At 36.6% G+C, this 18,856-nt stretch overlaps 1 protein-coding gene across 2 annotated transcripts; it reads right to left on the minus strand.

Moving 5' to 3' along the window:
- Positions 1–5,688: 5,688 nt before the first annotated feature.
- Positions 5,689–18,502, minus strand: PDK4 (pyruvate dehydrogenase kinase 4). 2 transcript variants are annotated; one of them, XM_043588922.1, is made up of 11 exons: positions 18,150–18,501; positions 17,003–17,144; positions 15,529–15,600; positions 14,576–14,760; positions 14,327–14,413; positions 13,766–13,843; positions 11,968–12,044; positions 9,850–9,948; positions 9,538–9,648; positions 9,122–9,235; positions 5,689–7,988 (listed from the first exon to the last, which is right to left on the minus strand). In XM_043588922.1, exons 1-11 carry the CDS (start codon positions 18,277–18,279, stop codon positions 7,845–7,847), a joined length of 1,239 nt encoding a protein of 412 aa, XP_043444857.1. In that variant the 5' UTR covers positions 18,280–18,501; the 3' UTR covers positions 5,689–7,844. The 2 variants fall into 2 exon arrangements, with proteins under 2 accessions (XP_043444857.1, XP_043444858.1); XM_043588923.1 differs by lacking the exon at positions 15,529–15,600 and having other exon boundaries at positions 18,150–18,502.
- Positions 18,503–18,856: the final 354 nt, after the last annotated feature.

Raw genomic sequence — 18,856 nt, forward strand, 5'->3', positions numbered from 1 at the left:
GTCTTCTGGTAATATTGTTTGGAGAAATCCAGGGGCTTGCAGCTGGTCAGTAGGCTCAGTGCTGATGGGGCCAGTGGTTCTGTCCCTTTCCTTGCTAGATTAGCAGTGGGTTACTCATTTGTAAGGCCTCAGCCATCACTCTGACCTGTTGTTGTCCTGGGTGCATTCCTCAGAGATGGATTGTTTCCTTAGAGTGAAGGCTCTGGAGTGTGCACCGCCTTGAATGAAATCCCAGCTCCGTCCCTTGACAGCAGCAACTTACTGGACTTCTTTGTGGCTCAGTTTCTTATCTGTAAAATGGGCAGGATAATAAAATCACCAATGTTGTGAGGATAAAGGGAGGCTATTTATGCAGAGCAGTTAATAATATAATGAGTTGTGAGGGGAAAAAATGAATTAATTACTACAAAATCCTTAGAAAAATACCTGCCACATCATCAGTTCTACAGATTTTTTTTTTTTTTTTGCCTATGTAATATTCAATTTAGGAAGGATTCTGAGAGAGAAGAAAAAAGTTCAGTAAAACAATTTTTCTATTCTAATACATGAAAAAAAGATTTTTTGGCCAATGAAAAATATAGTTTAAAAAATCAAGTCAACATTCTAACCTATAGATTCTTTGGTTAAGAAATCATTTCTTCAGGTTCAGTGGCAAGTATTATCCCTAAAGTAATTTCCCCCAAATTAGTGCACAGTAAGTGAAATCCTGCCCGGAACCATCTGGAATATGTAAAAATAAGAATCACATCTGATTCTATACAGAATGCAGGGTATATTTTTAGTTACAAAGAACTATTGTCAAACATTCTAAGAAAAAAAAAAAAGGAGGAAAACATTCTCTACTTTCCAACAAGCCAAGGAACTATTTTCAAAGGTTTTTTAAAGACTATGTGATGTGCTTGTTTTTATTATCATTTGGAGGTCTGCTTTCACAAGATGAAATATAATATTTAGAAGGGGAAAGAGGCTGCTTAGGGAACATCTAAAGCCTGATTGTTGCTTTAATGGCTTAAGTCTCTTTTCATGCATTCAACAAATAATTATTGAGAGTGTGCTTTGGGCAAAGTGTGCATTAAACCGTCCGTGTGTTTATTTATTAAGTGTGGTGAGTTAGCATCTCCTCCGTGTTCAGGGAGGGGCAGCCTTGTGCAGCGCTCTCAAAGGGACCCAAAAGAGTTAATAGATCTCATTAGGTAACACGTGGCATCACCATCCACCCAGTTTTTGGTTGGATGGCATTACCAGAGAGGTCAAGGTCTATGTTTGATTCTTACCTGAAGAGGTTTTCGTCTTGCTCAGCACTTTTGGGTCACAAAGCATGCTTTGACCTAACAACCTAACCCCAGAGTCAAAATCAGGCAATAGGAAATATTAGAGCAAATTTGTTACTGTCACTGATACTGTGTGTTCACACTGTATGACTTCCTATCTGAAGGATGGTACTTTATTTTTATTGCTATCAACTCATTCGTATAGAAGCTCAACAGAAGGTTCCAGTATCTAAAACTTAAACAACCTTATGGATAGAAGAACTAATTCTATATAAGATGTGTTATGTGCCAAGAACTGTTATAAATGCTTTACATATAGGTTCATTTTAATTTTCATAGATCCCTATAAAGAAGATGTTGTATTATCCCCATTTCACACACCAGAAGACTAAGGCAGAGAGAGGTTATATCACTCCCATTGGTTATTAAGTGGCAGAGGTGGCATGGAACTCTAGGCAGTCAGGCTGAAAACCCACTGTTTTCACTCACTGATTAACATACCAAGGATGTTGTCTTTTGTTATTTGAAGATAAAATTAGTTTTTCATTTAAGAAAATTGCGTTGATTGCTGCAATGTATTTTGTAAATAAACTGGCAATGAAATATATGATTTTAAGATTTAGTCAACAGATCTGTGCTGATCCTTTCACTATCCTAGTAATTGGCTCCTTGATGCCTCACGTACTATATCCAGACATTACTCTCTGCAGATGAGCTCCAACTTCTCTCCAGACACTTTCTTCATGGTCTTCTCCCCACCTCCTCCATGTCAATTGGCCTCTTTCCACCTAGTCAATTTAGCCTGAAATCACCTTTCCTTCTTTAAATTTCTATAGCAATTAATGGTAGTGCATTTGTCTGGCTATATATGTTAAGAATTATGGCATTTCCTCTATTGTTGATTTGAACTGTTATTGAAATCATTGGTCATGATTTAACTCCTCATGTGTCTTGTGTCTCTTTAATTCTTTTCTAGGACTCTAAGCTCCTTGAGGACAAAGACCTGGTTTTAAGCCTTAAATAAAAGGTTTTGGTTAGTTTGTATGTATATATTACAGCCATAATCCATCACAAAATAAAACATGAATCCTTCCCAGATTAAGATGAAATGCTGAGGGTCATTAAAAAATATTAAGATGGGTGGCTTTGATTTTAGATAAATAGAATCATCTGCCCATTTAGGAATTGTTCTCTTGTTTTTCTCTGTCTCTCAAGAAATGCTTTTCAATGTCAATTATGCATGAGACAGGGCTAACCTCATTTTTATATATATATATATAGGTAAAGATTAATGGTCTTGGATTGCATGGAACATATTGTCTAGTTGGGTTTCTGGATTCTATACCTCTCTATAACGTGTAACTAAGAAGCTTAAGAATTATGTAATAAAAACTAAAATGATCTTAACCATGTGAGACTTTAGAGGAGAAAGTTGGGAGAGAGGCCACTTTGGACTGGGATGCTCAGTCCATGAAAATGGGATTTGAGCTATGTATGTAATGGGAGGTATAAACTGTGAGGTTGGTCACGCAGAAAACTATCAATATCAGATTTTTAGGCACTGGAAAGTCAGCAGAAATATTATGAGAAGCCTAATTTGGATTGGAGAAAGATTGGAGGCAGAGTATGCAGTAAAGAATTATTAGAAAATATAGATTCAAAACTTTAGAAGTGCCTTACATAGCTAGATCTCATTTAGGGAGAAGAGAAAACTGTGACCCAAAGAGGTAAAGATAATTGCCTAAGAACACAGTGTAAGGCTTTTACTTTTGTTTTCAATTTTTAATTTTATTTCCGGATCATAAATTTGTAATTTTGAACAAATTTTGTTATGCTTTAAATTGAATTTAAAAGAAAAACACTGAGTCAAGGGCAATTCTACCAACTATCAAAGTATATTTTGGGGCTAGAAACATTAAAGGGCATAGTTTTAATGGAACTGATAGGAAAAAAAGCCTCAAGACTTGGCTATGCAGTGTGTTATTTGTCTGAGATATTAAAACATCCTTTTACATTTATGGAAAACAGTATGCTAATAAATAACTCCTAGCTCTATTGCATTATTTGACAACCAGTCCCATGTTATTTTCATTACATTAAATGGTAGCAGTAAACATGAAAATGATGTCTCATAATGCATTGATAAACTTTATCATTTTCTTGCTGAATTTATCACTAAGACAGCTCACATCATTTTCACATCATTTAGTAGATTCAACATGTTCTCAAGGCTACTGACATTTCTGTTGGTTTTGAGTGGCTTCTAATGTTTATTTGCACTTGAGTAGGGACCGAAAAATCTCATTAAAAGACGGTTGCTCATTTCCATTAAGGGGCCATGAAATACAGATGGTGATATTTTTTCATCTGAGTCCAAGGTGAACAAGAAGAAAGAATATTCATAGATCTGAAATACTGACCCATTTGCTCAAGAAATTTCCTGAGTGGTAATAACTTTTACCTGTTATTTCATTTGTTTTGAAATATGTGATAATTTCCAATGGCCAAAGATGACCAACAGAGAGTGATCTTAAACAAAGACCAGTCGCAATTTAACTTGCTGGAAAAGTATTCCAGAGTTTCTGCAATGTTGTAAAACTCCTTGGATATCATTTAAAGCATAAAATCGTATGAAATTTTATGTTTATGTGTTTATTCATTTATTCATATTTTTATCCGGTGACTGTTTATGGACTGCCTAAATAACTGTGGTGTAAGATAAAAAAGTGAAAAATCAAAAAGAGAGATATATGGATAAAACATTAATGGAAATAAAAACCCTGCTGCTCTAAGTGTGCATGGCTGGAGGCTTAGGGACTTCTTTCCTAAGCTCCTGTGAAATTATGAAAGTCCCTCAATTCTTTCACCAGGCCATATGGAAGTGATCTGGAAGAGTTCATGGACATTTGCAGTGTTGGTACACATCTAAGTGTTAAGTGCACTATTTGAAAGTATACTAGGAAAATGAAGACATTATCAAGGTCAATACTTAAGCTGCTAGCTCACAGTGATTTCTCTCTTTCTGCACATGTCATTGTAGTTAAGATCAAAAGTTTTGCAGTTTCTAGCCAAATTTGAAATTTGGGAGAAATGGTATAAAGATGGTTTGATGAAAATTTGGCCAACTTTGTTTAACTTGAAAATTAGTAACCTTGGACTGGAGTCAAAAAGATGTATGTGTGCATACATACATACAGAATTGTGGGGACTGAAGTCTTGCAGTTTTTATGGAAATGTGGATGAACGTTCTGGGTCTGCAAAGTGCACTAAGCCTCTACCTTCCAAGCAGCTTAATCCAAGAAAACTGTACCCCTAAATCCGTGTGTGTGTGTGTGTGTGTGTGTGTACATGTTTGTGTGTGCTCACATGTGTGCATGCACTTTCCTTAGAGGCATGGTGAGTACTTCCCCTGAGTATCATTGATAAAGGGCTTTACAATATGCTCTGTCAGGTCTAATGCCTTAGGTCGATGACATTTCTGATTTAAATATGATTATTCTGAGAAGATTTTAGAATTTAGTTATGACAAGCCTATTCCACTTTTCCTTCCTTCCTTCCTTCTTCTTCCTCTTTCTCTTTTTCTTTCCTTTCTTTCTTCCTTTTTCTTCTCCCCCCACCTTTTTCTTTTTTATTTACAAAACTTTGCCATAAGGGCATTATGAATGTAGGCAAAGGATATTGTCTAAAGATAAAGCAGGATTAAATTAGTTAAGAAAGACTGTGTAAAGATTAATTTAGTATTTTCTATTCAATTTCTACCTTATTATTATTCAGATATTTAATCCAGAAGTTGTTTGGGAACGTAAATTATCATTATTTTGGTACTTTACTGTATTTATTATGTAAAAACAGTCACCAAATGAAACTTTTAATGTACCAAAAATTATACAGAATATATGCATCACAGAAATTATTGCTGAATATATTTATGGAAGTAATCATACTATGTACTATGTGCTATTGGGGCATACCCAAGGACAATCGGAAATTTCTGGACTGCTGTAAAGTACTTATCTTTTGTTTAAAAATCAAGATTTTTAGTTACTTTCAATACTTTTAAAAGGCTATACCCAGGGGTGCCTGGGTGGCTCAGTTGGTTAAGCCTCCGACTTCAGCTCAGGTCACAATCTCACGGTCTGTGAGTTCGAGCCCCGCGTCGGGCTCTGGGCTGATGGCTCAGAGCCTGGAGCCTGCTTCAGATTCTGTGTCTCCCTCTCTTTCTGCCCCTCCCCCGTTCATGCTCTTTCTCTCTCTGTCTCAAAAATAAATAAACGTTAAAAAAAAAAATTAAAAAAAAAAAAAGGCTATACCCAATACATAGATAAATTAGATTTGAATACAAAGTGAGGAAAATTTTACCTCAAATTTTTCTTAGTACTTTGCCATTAATTTGAGAAATGAAAATCAAAAGACCATGTTTACTATTATAATAAAAATATTTATTATAAAAATGGTTACATCTCATTGTACATAGAAACAAAAACACAATTTATACATCAATAACTTAAGTGGGCCTGAACATTCAGTATCCAACTGCTAGAATCCTAAAGTTCTTCCACAGATTTTACAAATACCAATGTAGACTGTTTCTATTTCGTAGAACTCCATTTACCCAGTTGATGTTATTGAGATATTAACATTTTTTTCTCTAGTATTTTAAAGATAGTTCACAGTGTTTGGGTTAATTAATCAACTGCTTTAAATCTTTGGTAAATACAAGTATTTATATGCAACATTTAAATTTCAGTAAGTAAAAACTGAAAAGTCAAATAACCTATTGTAAATAGTTTTGTGCAATCGATAAATGCATGAGCCAGAGTCCCACCATCAAGAAAAGTTGCTATGCAGGACTTCTCATGATAAGTCTGACATCCACAACAAATTGTTTGAGGCCCTTTTGGCCACTATAAGAAACACCACAACTCTAGGCCACAAGAAAATTACACAAAAATGTTAAATTCAACATATACAAACAGTACCGATTATTTAACAATGCAGAAGATTCTATATTTTTCTCTAAATCCCGGTTTATACATCAATTTGAACAGGTGAGTTTATTACCTCATTAAAGCCTATTATCTCACAAGAGTGAGAGAACCATTTAAAGAAGCCATTGTGTTTTGAAAGACATCCATTCATCCTCTTGCCAGTAATTTATCTATGAAAATATAGATACTTTCTTGAAATAATTTGTAGGGAAAAAAGCAAGATGCCTGTCTTCTGTTTCCTTCCTTCCTCCCTTTCTTTTCTCCTTCCCTCCTTCTTCCTTCCTTCCTTCCTTCCTTCCTTCCTTCCTTCTTTCCTTCCTTCCTTCCTTCATTTTTCCATTCTTTTTGTGGGAGTTATATAGTAGACTGGCCTGTCAACCTACATATTATATTTGAGCTCCAGAAATTTCCATATGCATTACAACTTTCATTTATCAGCCCTCTCTCAATGATTCAAATGAAAGCATCCTGGCATGAAAACCTCTTACTCCCAGGCTATTTGTTAAAAATATCCCAAAAAGTATTTAAATTCTAACATCCCCAAGCCATTTGAAAATTATAAATTGTTTTTATAGACATAGTAATGCAGGAGTGTAGAGGATATAATTAAATATAACAAAAATATATCTTGTTAAGCCTAGAAAATGGATACCATCATTGGATTACCACCACTACAGGGTAGAGAACAGCCCCTGCTACCGAGTTAGGTTCTGAATGCATGATTTCTTTCCCTAACATTGGCTTTTCCAACCTACCATTTCATTTAAAAATAAAGCAAGGTGAGAGATATCATTGTTATCACTTTGGCAATTCTCCTCCCCTGCTAATTGCCGACATCCTGAATTCAGTGCATATTTTAAAACTCACTCAAGACTAGGCAGGCACCTGGCAATATTGTGTTGTTCACTTATTACATGAAGTGTGAACAGGAAAGCAGCATAATGAAGACACTATATCAGAAGAGGTTTTCTTCTGAGATTTTTACACGGGCCCAATGCCTTGGCTGCAACTTTGAATGAAATGTCTTGATTCTTTCTTCCTCATTCAAATAACGTTCAAAGTAAATGTTATTTAGTCACCAGCTTACCCCCACTGCAGCGCATAGAAATGTGTGAGATGTACATTTACGTACACGTCTAATCTCATAGCCTAAACTACGCCCCAGCCCTTTGATGGCAGGGGAATACTGGCATATTGACATTCGGTGTGCAATAAATACCAGTGTCTTTTGCCATCAACCAGAGGCCTAAATATCAGTCTATTGAAACTGTTAGCTTATATCTTCACTTTACTCCCATTCTTGTTGATAAAGACATGGACACTTGAGGCTTTATTCTGCTTCAGGATTTGATATAAGCTCATACGTTAGGCTACATTAAAAGAATAGAGACTGGCCATCTGTTAATGCCTACGTTACGCTCTCCTGGGTCACGGAAACGGGTGTCGTTCCTCTTTGCACCACTGTTGTGATCAAGGGGTTGCTTTTGTTTGTTTTTGAGGAAACAGGAGTTCACACACAAACACTCAAGAAGCAGCACTGGCATAGGCCCACTTTGATCCCTTCGAGTGTCCTGAGTGTCCCTTTTCACAGAGCCATTTTCTCCTTTGCCAAGTTCCTTGGTTCCTTGCTTGGGATACACCAGTCATCAGCCTCAATGCTCATCTGATAATGTTTGAAGGCTGATTTGTTAAAGACGGGGAGTTTTTCTACAGACTCTGAAGATAAGGCCTGAAAGAAGACAGGGAAGAAAAATCAAACCAAAGAAGTTATTCATGGCATAATTTGTATTTGAAGTGATTATTCAAAATTACTCAGACATTCAAATATATCCCTTTGATTGATTCAGTAATAACACACCCCAATCCATAGTATGCTAGGCGTGTATAAAAGAAAACTAAAAAAAGCAAATGTTATTTCTACCCTATAGGGGCTGAAACAGTATATATACAATTATAAATTGGGGAACAGAATTTGTATTCCATATTTACACATGCCCCTTGTTTGGATATTGCCGATGTGATAGAGCTGAATAGCAAAGCTCTTCTTTCTTTACGAAAACCTTTGTATCTGTGATAGAGCCCTAATCCGATACAATTAATTAAAATCTGAGACTATAAATCTATGATCTTTTAATCTTTCCCAGTACTTTGAAGACTTTTGCTCATTTAAGAAATGAATACATTAACTATTTCAGGTAGTCAAAGTCCTCTTGGCAAATAATTCCCTTGCACAAAATGGGAGCCTGCAAGCTTAATGTTTTAGTCGCTAAAATCTGTAAATACATGTTCAGTCAAAACAGTTGGAAAATGATTAACGAATAAGGGCAGTGACCTTAACAAATAAATTGAGGCTTTATCAGAAATAGAAAAAAAACATGTACCAAGTTTTAAAGTTTAATCAGGAAATGCCAGACATCCCACTGACAGCTTGTGAGCAGTTAGTTTTTCCTTCCCTGGATTTCTAATAAGGTCAGCTTAACGTCTTCAGTATGTTGATATCAGTTGTTTTCTAGGCTGGAACATTATTAGCATATACTCCCCACTATTCTCACAGATGCCAAAAGGTGTTGATTTTAAAAATTCACATGAGCATCTCCTCATTTGGAAGCTTGCATGCTTCTTGAGAAATAATTTTGCTTCACTTGAGGCAGGGAGCCTGGCCCCACTTCCAGTTTGGTAAGTTACCATAGTAAATTTTAAATTGTATATCTACACATACCAAACAGAAAATAAAATGACTTGTAGTCATCATTATTTGCATTAACTCAGTTTGGGGTATTTACTGTGGACCATGGAACTCGGGTCTGTAAAGGAGGCATTGTTTTCAGAACTGTGATTGTTTCTATTGCATTTAAACGATACCTTTAAGTAGATGATGGCATCTGTTCCATATCCTGACAAAGAGTAGAGATTCAGATCTCCTTGAAAGTACTTGGCATAGAGACGAGAAATTGGCAAGCCGTAACCAAAACCAGCCTAGAGGGGAAAAATCAGTTAGTGGCAAAGAAGTATACCTGATCACTGAAATACAAAATGGAGGGAGGAGTTATCCTCCCCGAAACTGATGTTCTAGAACCTAGATAAATATTTTCTGCTTCCAATCAGACACCTCCTGTAGAATTGTTTTACCATTTTCAGCTTGCTGTATCATTCTTCCTCAAACCCCCCATGCCCAATTTAACTAAACTGACTAACTTGACTAAACACGTCTTTGTAATCCTTGCTTTACATTTAGAACTGAGTGGCTGGGATGAACTTAGTCATTTAATCGGTCTTACCAAAGGAGCATTCCGGGAATTATCCATCACAGGCGTTGGCGCAGTGGAGTATGTGTAACTAAAGAGGCGGTCGATGATCCTCAGGGGAACACCACCTCCTCTGTCTGAAATCTTAAGCAAACAAACAAGTCACCAAAGCTATACATTAAAAACAATTGTGCATTTATCTACAGAAAAGTATTTTTTCCTTCATTTAAAAATCACCTGGTATACAAGACTTTGATCTGTTGCTAAAAGCAGAGAGCTTGATTTTTATGGATACATTTTTACTTGTCTCAAGAGAGACTCAAAAGAAACACAGAGAATGGTTACCTTAATTGTAAGGTCTTCTTTTCCCAAGACAACAATCACTTCAATTGGTGTAAGGGAAGGCCAATTTTCCTGGTGTTCAACTGTTGCTCTCATTGCATTCTAAGGAAATCAAAACCATAAGGAATTCAATGGCAGAAGAATGAGAAACAATAAATAACTGTTTTTTATGTTTAAAATAAAAGCAGCACAGAGGGCAATTCAAAGTTCCTATTTTTTTTTTAAGTTAGTAGTAAAACAGCTCTGTAAATAGCCATTTATGAATGTGTCATGCAGGATGTATAATGAAAAATATTCATTTACCATGTAATATAGCTCCTGGGAGTAATGTCTAATGGAAAAACAATTCTGCTAGCTGTCAACTTCTTATTTGTAAGCTTAATTTAAATGTAGAAATTGGTTTTTATAGTCCATTTCCTGGCTCTCTCTTTTTTGTCTTTCCATTACATTTTACATCCAAGCACCAAAGACTATTACATAACAAATGAACAGTGAATCATTGAACCAATTTATTGGCTTTTATAAAACTTGCTGGGAAAGGTTGTTACTATTTAAAAGGATAGTAAATAATTCTAAATTAAATTTCAATTTGCATTTGATTATCATCTTAACTTTTACCAATGATGGCAAAATAACTCTAGGAGTTGGACTATTCAATTTAAAAATAAATGAAATTAACGAAAAAAGCATCTTTTGGCCTTCAACAGAAGAAGAAACTCAAACAAGTTTTCAGACAAATGCATGAATCTCAGGCAGATAAAGTTTTGGTTTATTTCACCCATTTTCCTCTCTAACCTTTTTGTAGTACATTATCTGCTTTCTGGTTTGTATATAATAGCAAGTTCTAATCATTAGCTGAAGTAAAAGAAAATAGATCAGATGTTTGTAGTACAATCGATACCTCATTGCACTAACATTAGAATAAGGTAGGAAACAGTGAGTCTGAGAAAAGTTGTATCAGAATTAGAGGCAAATTTCACTTTTTTTAGGCTTCCTCCTCTGTCAGTCCAAGAGATTCTTGAAAAACATCACGGAGCTTTTTTTTCGGTGTGAGCACAGTTTTAATTTGATGTTAAAACCTAGGACAGGATTTGATCCATGGTACCTGGCTACCCCAGACCAGTAACATTCACATCCTTTGCGATCTTGTTAGAAATGCAAATTCTCAGATATACAGAATCGCAATATCTGGGGCTGAGGCTAAGAATCTGTGTTTTAACAAGGTTTCCAGATGATTCTAATGCATACTGAAGTTTGAGAAGCACTGAACCACAGTCTTGCTATTGAAAGTGTGGAGTGTGGACCAGCAACATCACCTGTAGGCTTATTAAAAATTCTAAACCCCATAACAGTTCCACTGAATCAGAATTTGCATTTTTTTATCAGAAAATTTTTTTAATGTTTATTTTTGAGAGAGAGAGAGAGAGAGAGAGAGGGAGGGAGGGAGGGGCAGAGAGAGAGAGAGAGGGAGACACAGCATCTGAAGCAGGCTCCAGGCTCTGAGATGTCAGCACAGAGCCCGACGCAGGGCTCTGACTCAGGGCTCTGACTCACGAACCGTGAGATCATGACCTGAGCCCAAGGATGCTTAACCAACTGAGCTACCCAGGCGCCCCCAAAATTTGCATTTTTAACAAAACCCCAGGTGATTCATATGCATGTTAAAGCTGATCATGGAAGGAACTGCCTTCCCTGCCTTCTGAGTATATTCCAGACTCAGGTTGGAGCCCTGCCATGTCTGGATTTGGAGCTGGAGTGTCCTGTGGGGGTGGAGGTAACAAGGCCTCATTCACTGGAACATTTACCCAATGACCTTCCTTAACAAATGCATGAATGACTAGTGCTTTGTTGGACACCTGAGAAAATAATAAGAACAGGGAGCACTAAAGACATCGTGAATCATATTGTGCATTCTCAAGTACGTTTTAATGTTACAATGAACTGCATGTGCCCTTTCAAACATTAACTGGAGCTTCCTTCTGCTAGGAGTACTGAATCATGTTCGGGAGAAGACAGTGATGCTCCCATTGAGTGGGAAATGATAAAGGAAATAAAAATGTAACCTGTGAATAAAAAAAAAACAAACCCACAAAACTGAAATTATATTGTGAAGTGTCATACCTTGAATAGTTCAAAGAGCATATGATGAAGGTGAGAAGGTACATACACAATGTGAATTGGCTGGCCTGGAAATTTCCCTAGAAAAAATTTAAACTCATTTAAAATCAGCAAGCAAATATTTCATTAAAACAAACTTCCATATCTATGCGAATTAACAGATACCCCTTATTCTCAAGATTAGAATACTCCCCATCTTTCTGTACTCCGAAACTCTCCCCAAGAAGCTTCCCTCTTAAACAGTAAACACAACTGGCTTATTTTCAAAATGCTATTACAGTTGCTGTCTTGTGCTCTCTGATTAAGTTTTTGCATTTCTCTAACAATGTATAAAGTCAGATGAAGTGTGTCACAAGGGTGATTATGAAATTAGATTATGTAGATTATTTGTTTCTGCTTTCATAACTTTTGTACTGGGAAATTTCAGAGTTAAAATTATATGCATTTTAAGAAAGAAGAAAAAAAATAAATATGTCCACAGCATAACATTGAAATTAATGTTAACTATACTTTTCATATTTTATGGGAAACAGCATATCTGATTATTCTTGATCTTTATCACCCAAACATTAAATCTTACAGGCAAAATATGCTTACATTTCACCGAGAGGTTAAAGAAAACAGAGAAACAAAAACCTCATAATACTGTTTGAGAAGAAAAATAAAAGTATTATTCTCTGGTGTTCCAGGCCTTGGCAAAGTCTGAATCAGAAAACAGAAGGTCTGGCACAATTCCCTCTTTATTTGATCAAACAGTTCAAGCAGTTTATCTACAAGTATTATGCAACAGTGCTGTTAATGCTTAGAGGTATTTTTCAATCTTTATTTGTATTCCTATTTTTAATTCAGCAATTATATTTACATATCCCCAGTCCATAAGTTAGGGCACTTTTAATTCCAACAACTTAATTTTTACTGTTTTTCTTTAAGAAGCACCATGGGATAAGCTAAAAACAGAGCCTGACATTCATCATATTATCACTTCAAGGTAGGAAGACCCTGTCTTTTCAGGTGCCCTAGAGTTGAAGTCACTGAAGTATGCTTTGCTTCCAGAACAGTGGTGTATACTTATAGTGCAATTAAAATAATTTTATTTTTAATTTAAAAACATTTTTAAAAGAACATTTAACATGAGATCTACCTTCTTAAATATCTAAGCATACAACATAGTATTGTTAACTATAGGCATGGTGTTGTACAGCAGATCTCTAGAACCTACTAATCTTATGTAACAGAGATTTTACACCCATTAAATAGCAACTCCCCATTTCCCCCAGCCCCCATTCTCTGACAACCACCATTCAACTCTCTGCCTCTCAGAGTTTGAATATTTTATATACCTCAGATAAGTGGAATCATACAGTATTTGGCCTTCTAGGACTAGCTTATTTCTTACAGTAAATTTAAAGTGTTTTTCCCCCCAATCTTATGAGTAACTTCTCCAGGAGGATACATCCACAACCAGTGGTTCCTCCTATTTCTGGCCTCCCCGACTCCTATACTCTGTAATAAGCTATCTTTTTGATCTAAGATACTGGAACTTTGTGGCTACTCTAAATCTTAAATTATTTGTTTAAACCATTCTTCTTTATGAATCAGCAGCAGCAACTGAATATGCTCAATTGGAACTTTCCAGTGGAGATAAAGAGATCCGTGGCTTCAAAAAAGAAGCGTACAAATTCTAGACAAGTTCAGAAGCGGGAAAAGCAACACAGAAGTTGCTCTGTATTTACAAGAAGTAATCATACTGGGAGAGTAGTGAATTTTCTATAAATTAAAATATGTTTTATTTATAGCTTACCATTCACTTGTGTGAGTTTTAATTCTGGTGATGTTAAATAATACTGGTCACAAAGCATCTTTGAACATTCAAAGGCATCTGAAATAGAAGGTTTTTTTCATAATGATGAAATACACTTATGCCAAGTAAAATTTTCATGTAATCTTTTCATGTAATCTTTCATGTAGTTAGTTGTGTACTACCCTGTACCCTAAATATCTGAAATGTTCTTTAGAGTACGTGTTTATTTACCTGAAAAAATACCTTTTAAATATTTTATTGAAGAAAAAATTAAGGCAGTGGTTAAGTTATAGCTGTAGCAATAGGATTATGCCCACTTCGGAGATCAAATAAATATATAAGAATATGGAGATTAGCCATTCATGTTTGGATTTTTATAATTTTATAAATGAATGTTTAAACCCCTGACTTTCCAAAGCAAATGACCTTCATGACAGTATTTATAAAATATAAATGGAACACTCTGAATACAAATTCATTCACAAAGTCACCTTAACTATAGACATGTCAATCATATAGCATGTATTTTTAATCAGAGGAATACAGAAATCTAGAAATTACCTTGGACCACAGCTGCCACGTCACAGTTTGGATCAATGCTTCCAATGTGACTTGGGTTTCCTGTCTGTGAGTCACTAAATATAAGAACTGTTGACAAATAAGAACAGTTGTTTTAAACATCAGGATAGTAATGATTAAAGCTACCGTTGTAAACGAATGTGAGCCCCCGAATAACAGAAGATCTGGTTGGGGTGTAGCTTATATTCTACACCCATCTCCGTATGCCATGAACATGATGAACTAACTTACTGTGCTGGTTCATCAGCATCCGGGTAGAAATACGGTTCATATAAAATCGATCCAAGAAATACTGAAGATTTTGATTGGTGACTGGGTCAACTGTACAGGCATCTTTATATTCTATGATTCCTTGTGCCATTGTAGGAACCACATTGTGGTGTCTATTTCGAACTGTGATGAGAGTATCTACAAAACTAAGCCAAAACACATGAACAGTTAGTGAAAGTTCAAATAAGTTTCTTTCACTTATAGTCCTTAGATTATTTCAAAGAAAGCTAAAGCTTTTTGTAAGTACCCATCTAACAAATTCAAATGATAAAATGTTTGGATGAAGTTTTATTAAGGCTTTTGCTACAGATTCTTTGACTATGTAGAGGAAATAGTATCACAAACAGATTTATTTGGCTTCTAACTTACATGTAAACATACCAGCTTTCTAACTGGTGAATTCATTCTAAGAGTTCCTTATGCATTCTCTTTAAAAAATAATAATTAAAAAATAATTACTATGAAGGAGGATTCTAGAGTGCCATTGTGGGAAAACACTTTTGAATTTTCTTGTCAGATTTATAAAAAGATTCTTCTTTCTTATTCTTATAGTCAGAAACTGTCAGTGACTCTGAAAGGAAGTGTCCAATCTCCCATGACAATGACATTTATTAATATTATGCAATACTAAATCCACCTGCAAATGCCATCATCAGACTAAATTTATAGTAAAAATAGAATTCCTTAAACATAAAAAGTTCTCCGCACTTGTTCGTACTCAGCATCATTTTCAATGCTATCATTCTTTATCATTTTTAAAAAACCAACAAGCCCAAACTTGTCATTTGGAAAGGGGAGATTATTTGTCATTCAGAGTTGTAGTTCCTTTAATTTATGTCTAAAAAAAAAAATCTTAGGAGTATGTCTGGAAATAGCCAAAGTTTTAGACTTTTATTCCAATGCATAGAACTTACTCTGATAATGCTTTCTGGTCCTCTGGGCTTTTCTCATGGAATTCTACCAAATCCATCAGGCTCTGGATATACCTATAAAGTGACAGGTGTGCTTTAAGTTTCAAAATTGAGCAGTCAGATACAAGTGGCTAACTCATTTCAAAATGACTTTCAAAAAGAGAAAGAACTATGTCTAAAATGAAAACTTTCGGGGCGCCTGGGTGGCTTGGTCGGTTAAGCCTCCGACTTCGGCTCAGGTCATGATCTCGCGGGTCCGTGAGTTCGAGCCCCGCGTCGCGCTCTGTGCTGACAGCTCAGAGCCTGGAGCCTGTTTCAGATTCTGTGTCTCCCTCTCTCTCTCTGCCCCTCCCCCCATTCATGCTCTGTCTCTGTCTCAAAACTAAATAAAACATTTAAAAAAATTTTTTAAAAATAAATAAATAAAATTAAAACTTTCTTTCAAGACCTCTGGAAAACAATATAATTAAAAAAAATATGAAGCTACAACTTTAACGTTCAACTTTCTAACGTAAAATTTATATTTCTTTAATCATTCCAAATCAGTAGTCAGTTTTTTGTTTTATCTGACAAATGTTTTCTTTTTCTATTGCATTTAGAAATAACTTTTTAAGGAAGACTTCCGTCCTATTTTTTCCCACTATATTCATTCATAGGTGAGTAGAAGTCATGAAAGTCAGTAAATACTACAGATTTAATATGAGTTTCAAACGGTAATTTTTAATATGTGTTTCAGATTATAATTGCTTAATAATATAATATAATATAATATAATATAATATAATATAATATGCATTTCTTGAATCAATGAACAAAAAGCTGTGCAGTCAGTGGATTAGAGTGATGCAAGGTGACTGTCTGCATACCTTGGTCCTGTTCTCTGAAAATCTTTTCCTTTGGGTGATTTACCCTCTCCAAGCCTCAGTATCCTTATCTTTAAAATGAGATGATAACACACTTACTAAGTGCTGCCTGTGTGCCAAGTACTGTTTTAAGTACTTTAACGAATTAGCTCATTTAATTTCATTCACATATTCCTTTGAAGCATATACTTTGTCTTCCTCTATCACAGATGGAGGAATTAAGGCATAGCGAATCCTGCAGAGGCAGGATTTGAACCCAAAGCCTGCTGTTAATCAGTTTGTAAGTAACAAAGATTAGACCCTCTAAGTAGCAGTCATTCCTGTCTGTTTCTCGAGTAGGATTTCTTTTGCAATATCAAACCCTGTCTTTTATTATTTAAAATACAATTATATTGTGAAATTATGTACTTTTTCAGGATAAAATGTCTGTTTATAGCTATATAACTGTCCTTATGATAACTTACTCTGAATTACTAAAAAATCTTCACATCTTTCAAAAATAGTCACTGTTCAGACCACCCGTTTTCCAATTATGATGTTAATAAATTACAAGAATTCATACTCAGATACTTGTCTTCACAACAGAGACTGTTTTGGAATGATTGACCACTTACCAGCTTTTAACTAATTGCACTGAAGAGGTATTGACTAATCGATCAGGGAGGATGTCAATTTCCTTCAGGATATTGGCTAGCCTCACAGGCAATTCTTGTCGCAAAAATGCAAAGGAAGTTCTTTCACATGCATTTTCAGAACCTGTAATAAATAACATTTATTTAGTTTTTGGAGAAAAGTAGATCCAAATGATACATTTCACATGCATTTTCAGAACCTGTAATAGATAACATTTATTTAGTTTTTGGAGAAAAGTAGATCCAAATGATACATTAAATATCCAATATTGAACACACACACATCATACAATTATAGTTCACCCTCAGTTGGGTTATTATTTATAGGTAATTCATAAGTAAGTATCTCCTTCTTCATTGTCTTTTTCTTTACTTTTTTTTTTAGATGACCAATATGAGAATTATTGTTTTCTTTTTTTGAAAGAGGATTAATTTCCATGAAGTCAGAATATACTGTAGCTCAGTCAACACCACTATGTTAACCAGACAACTTGGTTCAGAGAGTTCTAGATATGAAATTGGAGCAGAGGGATAAGAGGGTGGATAAGAGTCATGATGTTTCCAGATTAGTATTAAATAATATCACATTTAAATCCTTGAAATTTTCTTCATAAGATTACTGCAGAAAGTTTGCAAACATTTTTGGCAGTAATACAAATATATGGAAGAGACAAATTTGTCAGCAATGCAGAGATATGTATATACCCTGTGAACGGGTGGAAGGTGGTTAAGGGCTAAAATTTCAATTAACTTGAGGCTACTTTATAACATTAGGAATCTTCTCCAAAAAGTATTATGTTGTGGAGGAGGGGATAAAGTTTTTAATCCATTGTGAAATGGTGACTGAAAGCAAAAAGTATTCTGACTGGAAGGTTTGGACGGAAAGATGAGCTCAAACCATCCAGTATCAGCGGGTCAGCAAGTGGCCTTCACCTGTAGGCACAAAGTGTCAGAAATAAGACAGATCTAGGAAAGGGCAGGGTGCACAGGCGTCGAGGCTACAGGGTTCAGCAGGATTGGGGACCCCAGTTATTTTAAGCAGTGAGCCCAGCCCTCCCTGCACAAGGGCTGAAAGTTAAGGCAGCTCCCCAACCCCAGCGCCCCCACCCACCCCTACTTCCCAGCTCACCAAAGTCCAGGAGCTGCTTCATGGACAGTGGGGACGGACTGTAGCGCGAAAAATGCTCGACCTCGCGGGGCACCAGGCTGGCGCCGCTCAGCGAGCCGGCGCTGCGCATCACGAAGCGGGCCGCTTTCATCTTGATGCCCACCTTGCCTGGCGAGCGCTGGGGCTGGCTTAAGGGACGTAGACTGAGGAAAGCAAAATCAGGGACCGAGGAGGGGGCAGTGCGCCTCTAGGGAGAGAGGACTGGCTTGTGCACCTGGCCTGGGCTGAGTTTCGGGGGATGCTTCCGAGTGGAGGTGGCCGGCTGTGAGTCGGAGGAACAGAGAGCAGCTGGAGACTCAAGTTCGCGTTTGGCCACCACCCGCCGCCTCCCGTGGTTTTATTTGTGTCCCCACACGCTCCCCCCAATTCCAAAGGGGAGGAGTCACTGGGACTTGGAGACGCGTCCAGAACTGGGGCCGTGCCAATCAGCTCAGATAAAGAACTTTGGGCCCCGCCCCCGGCCGCGGGGTCCTGTCGGTGGAGAGACCTGGCACCAGTACCCGAGGCTGTGAGGAGTAAGTGGGGGGAGGAGGAAAGGTGAAGCGGACATTTGGAGGTACTTGGGGTCAAGATCATCAGCCCCTTGGGACAGCGTCGCCGATCGCGTAGGCTGGGGACCCGCCCAGACTCGTCCTTGTTTACAAGTGGGAGGCTGTCTCAATGTCACG

This window comes from Prionailurus bengalensis, chromosome A2 (genome assembly GCF_016509475.1).
Source record: "Prionailurus bengalensis isolate Pbe53 chromosome A2, Fcat_Pben_1.1_paternal_pri, whole genome shotgun sequence".
Classification (NCBI taxonomy): domain Eukaryota; kingdom Metazoa; phylum Chordata; class Mammalia; order Carnivora; family Felidae; genus Prionailurus; species Prionailurus bengalensis.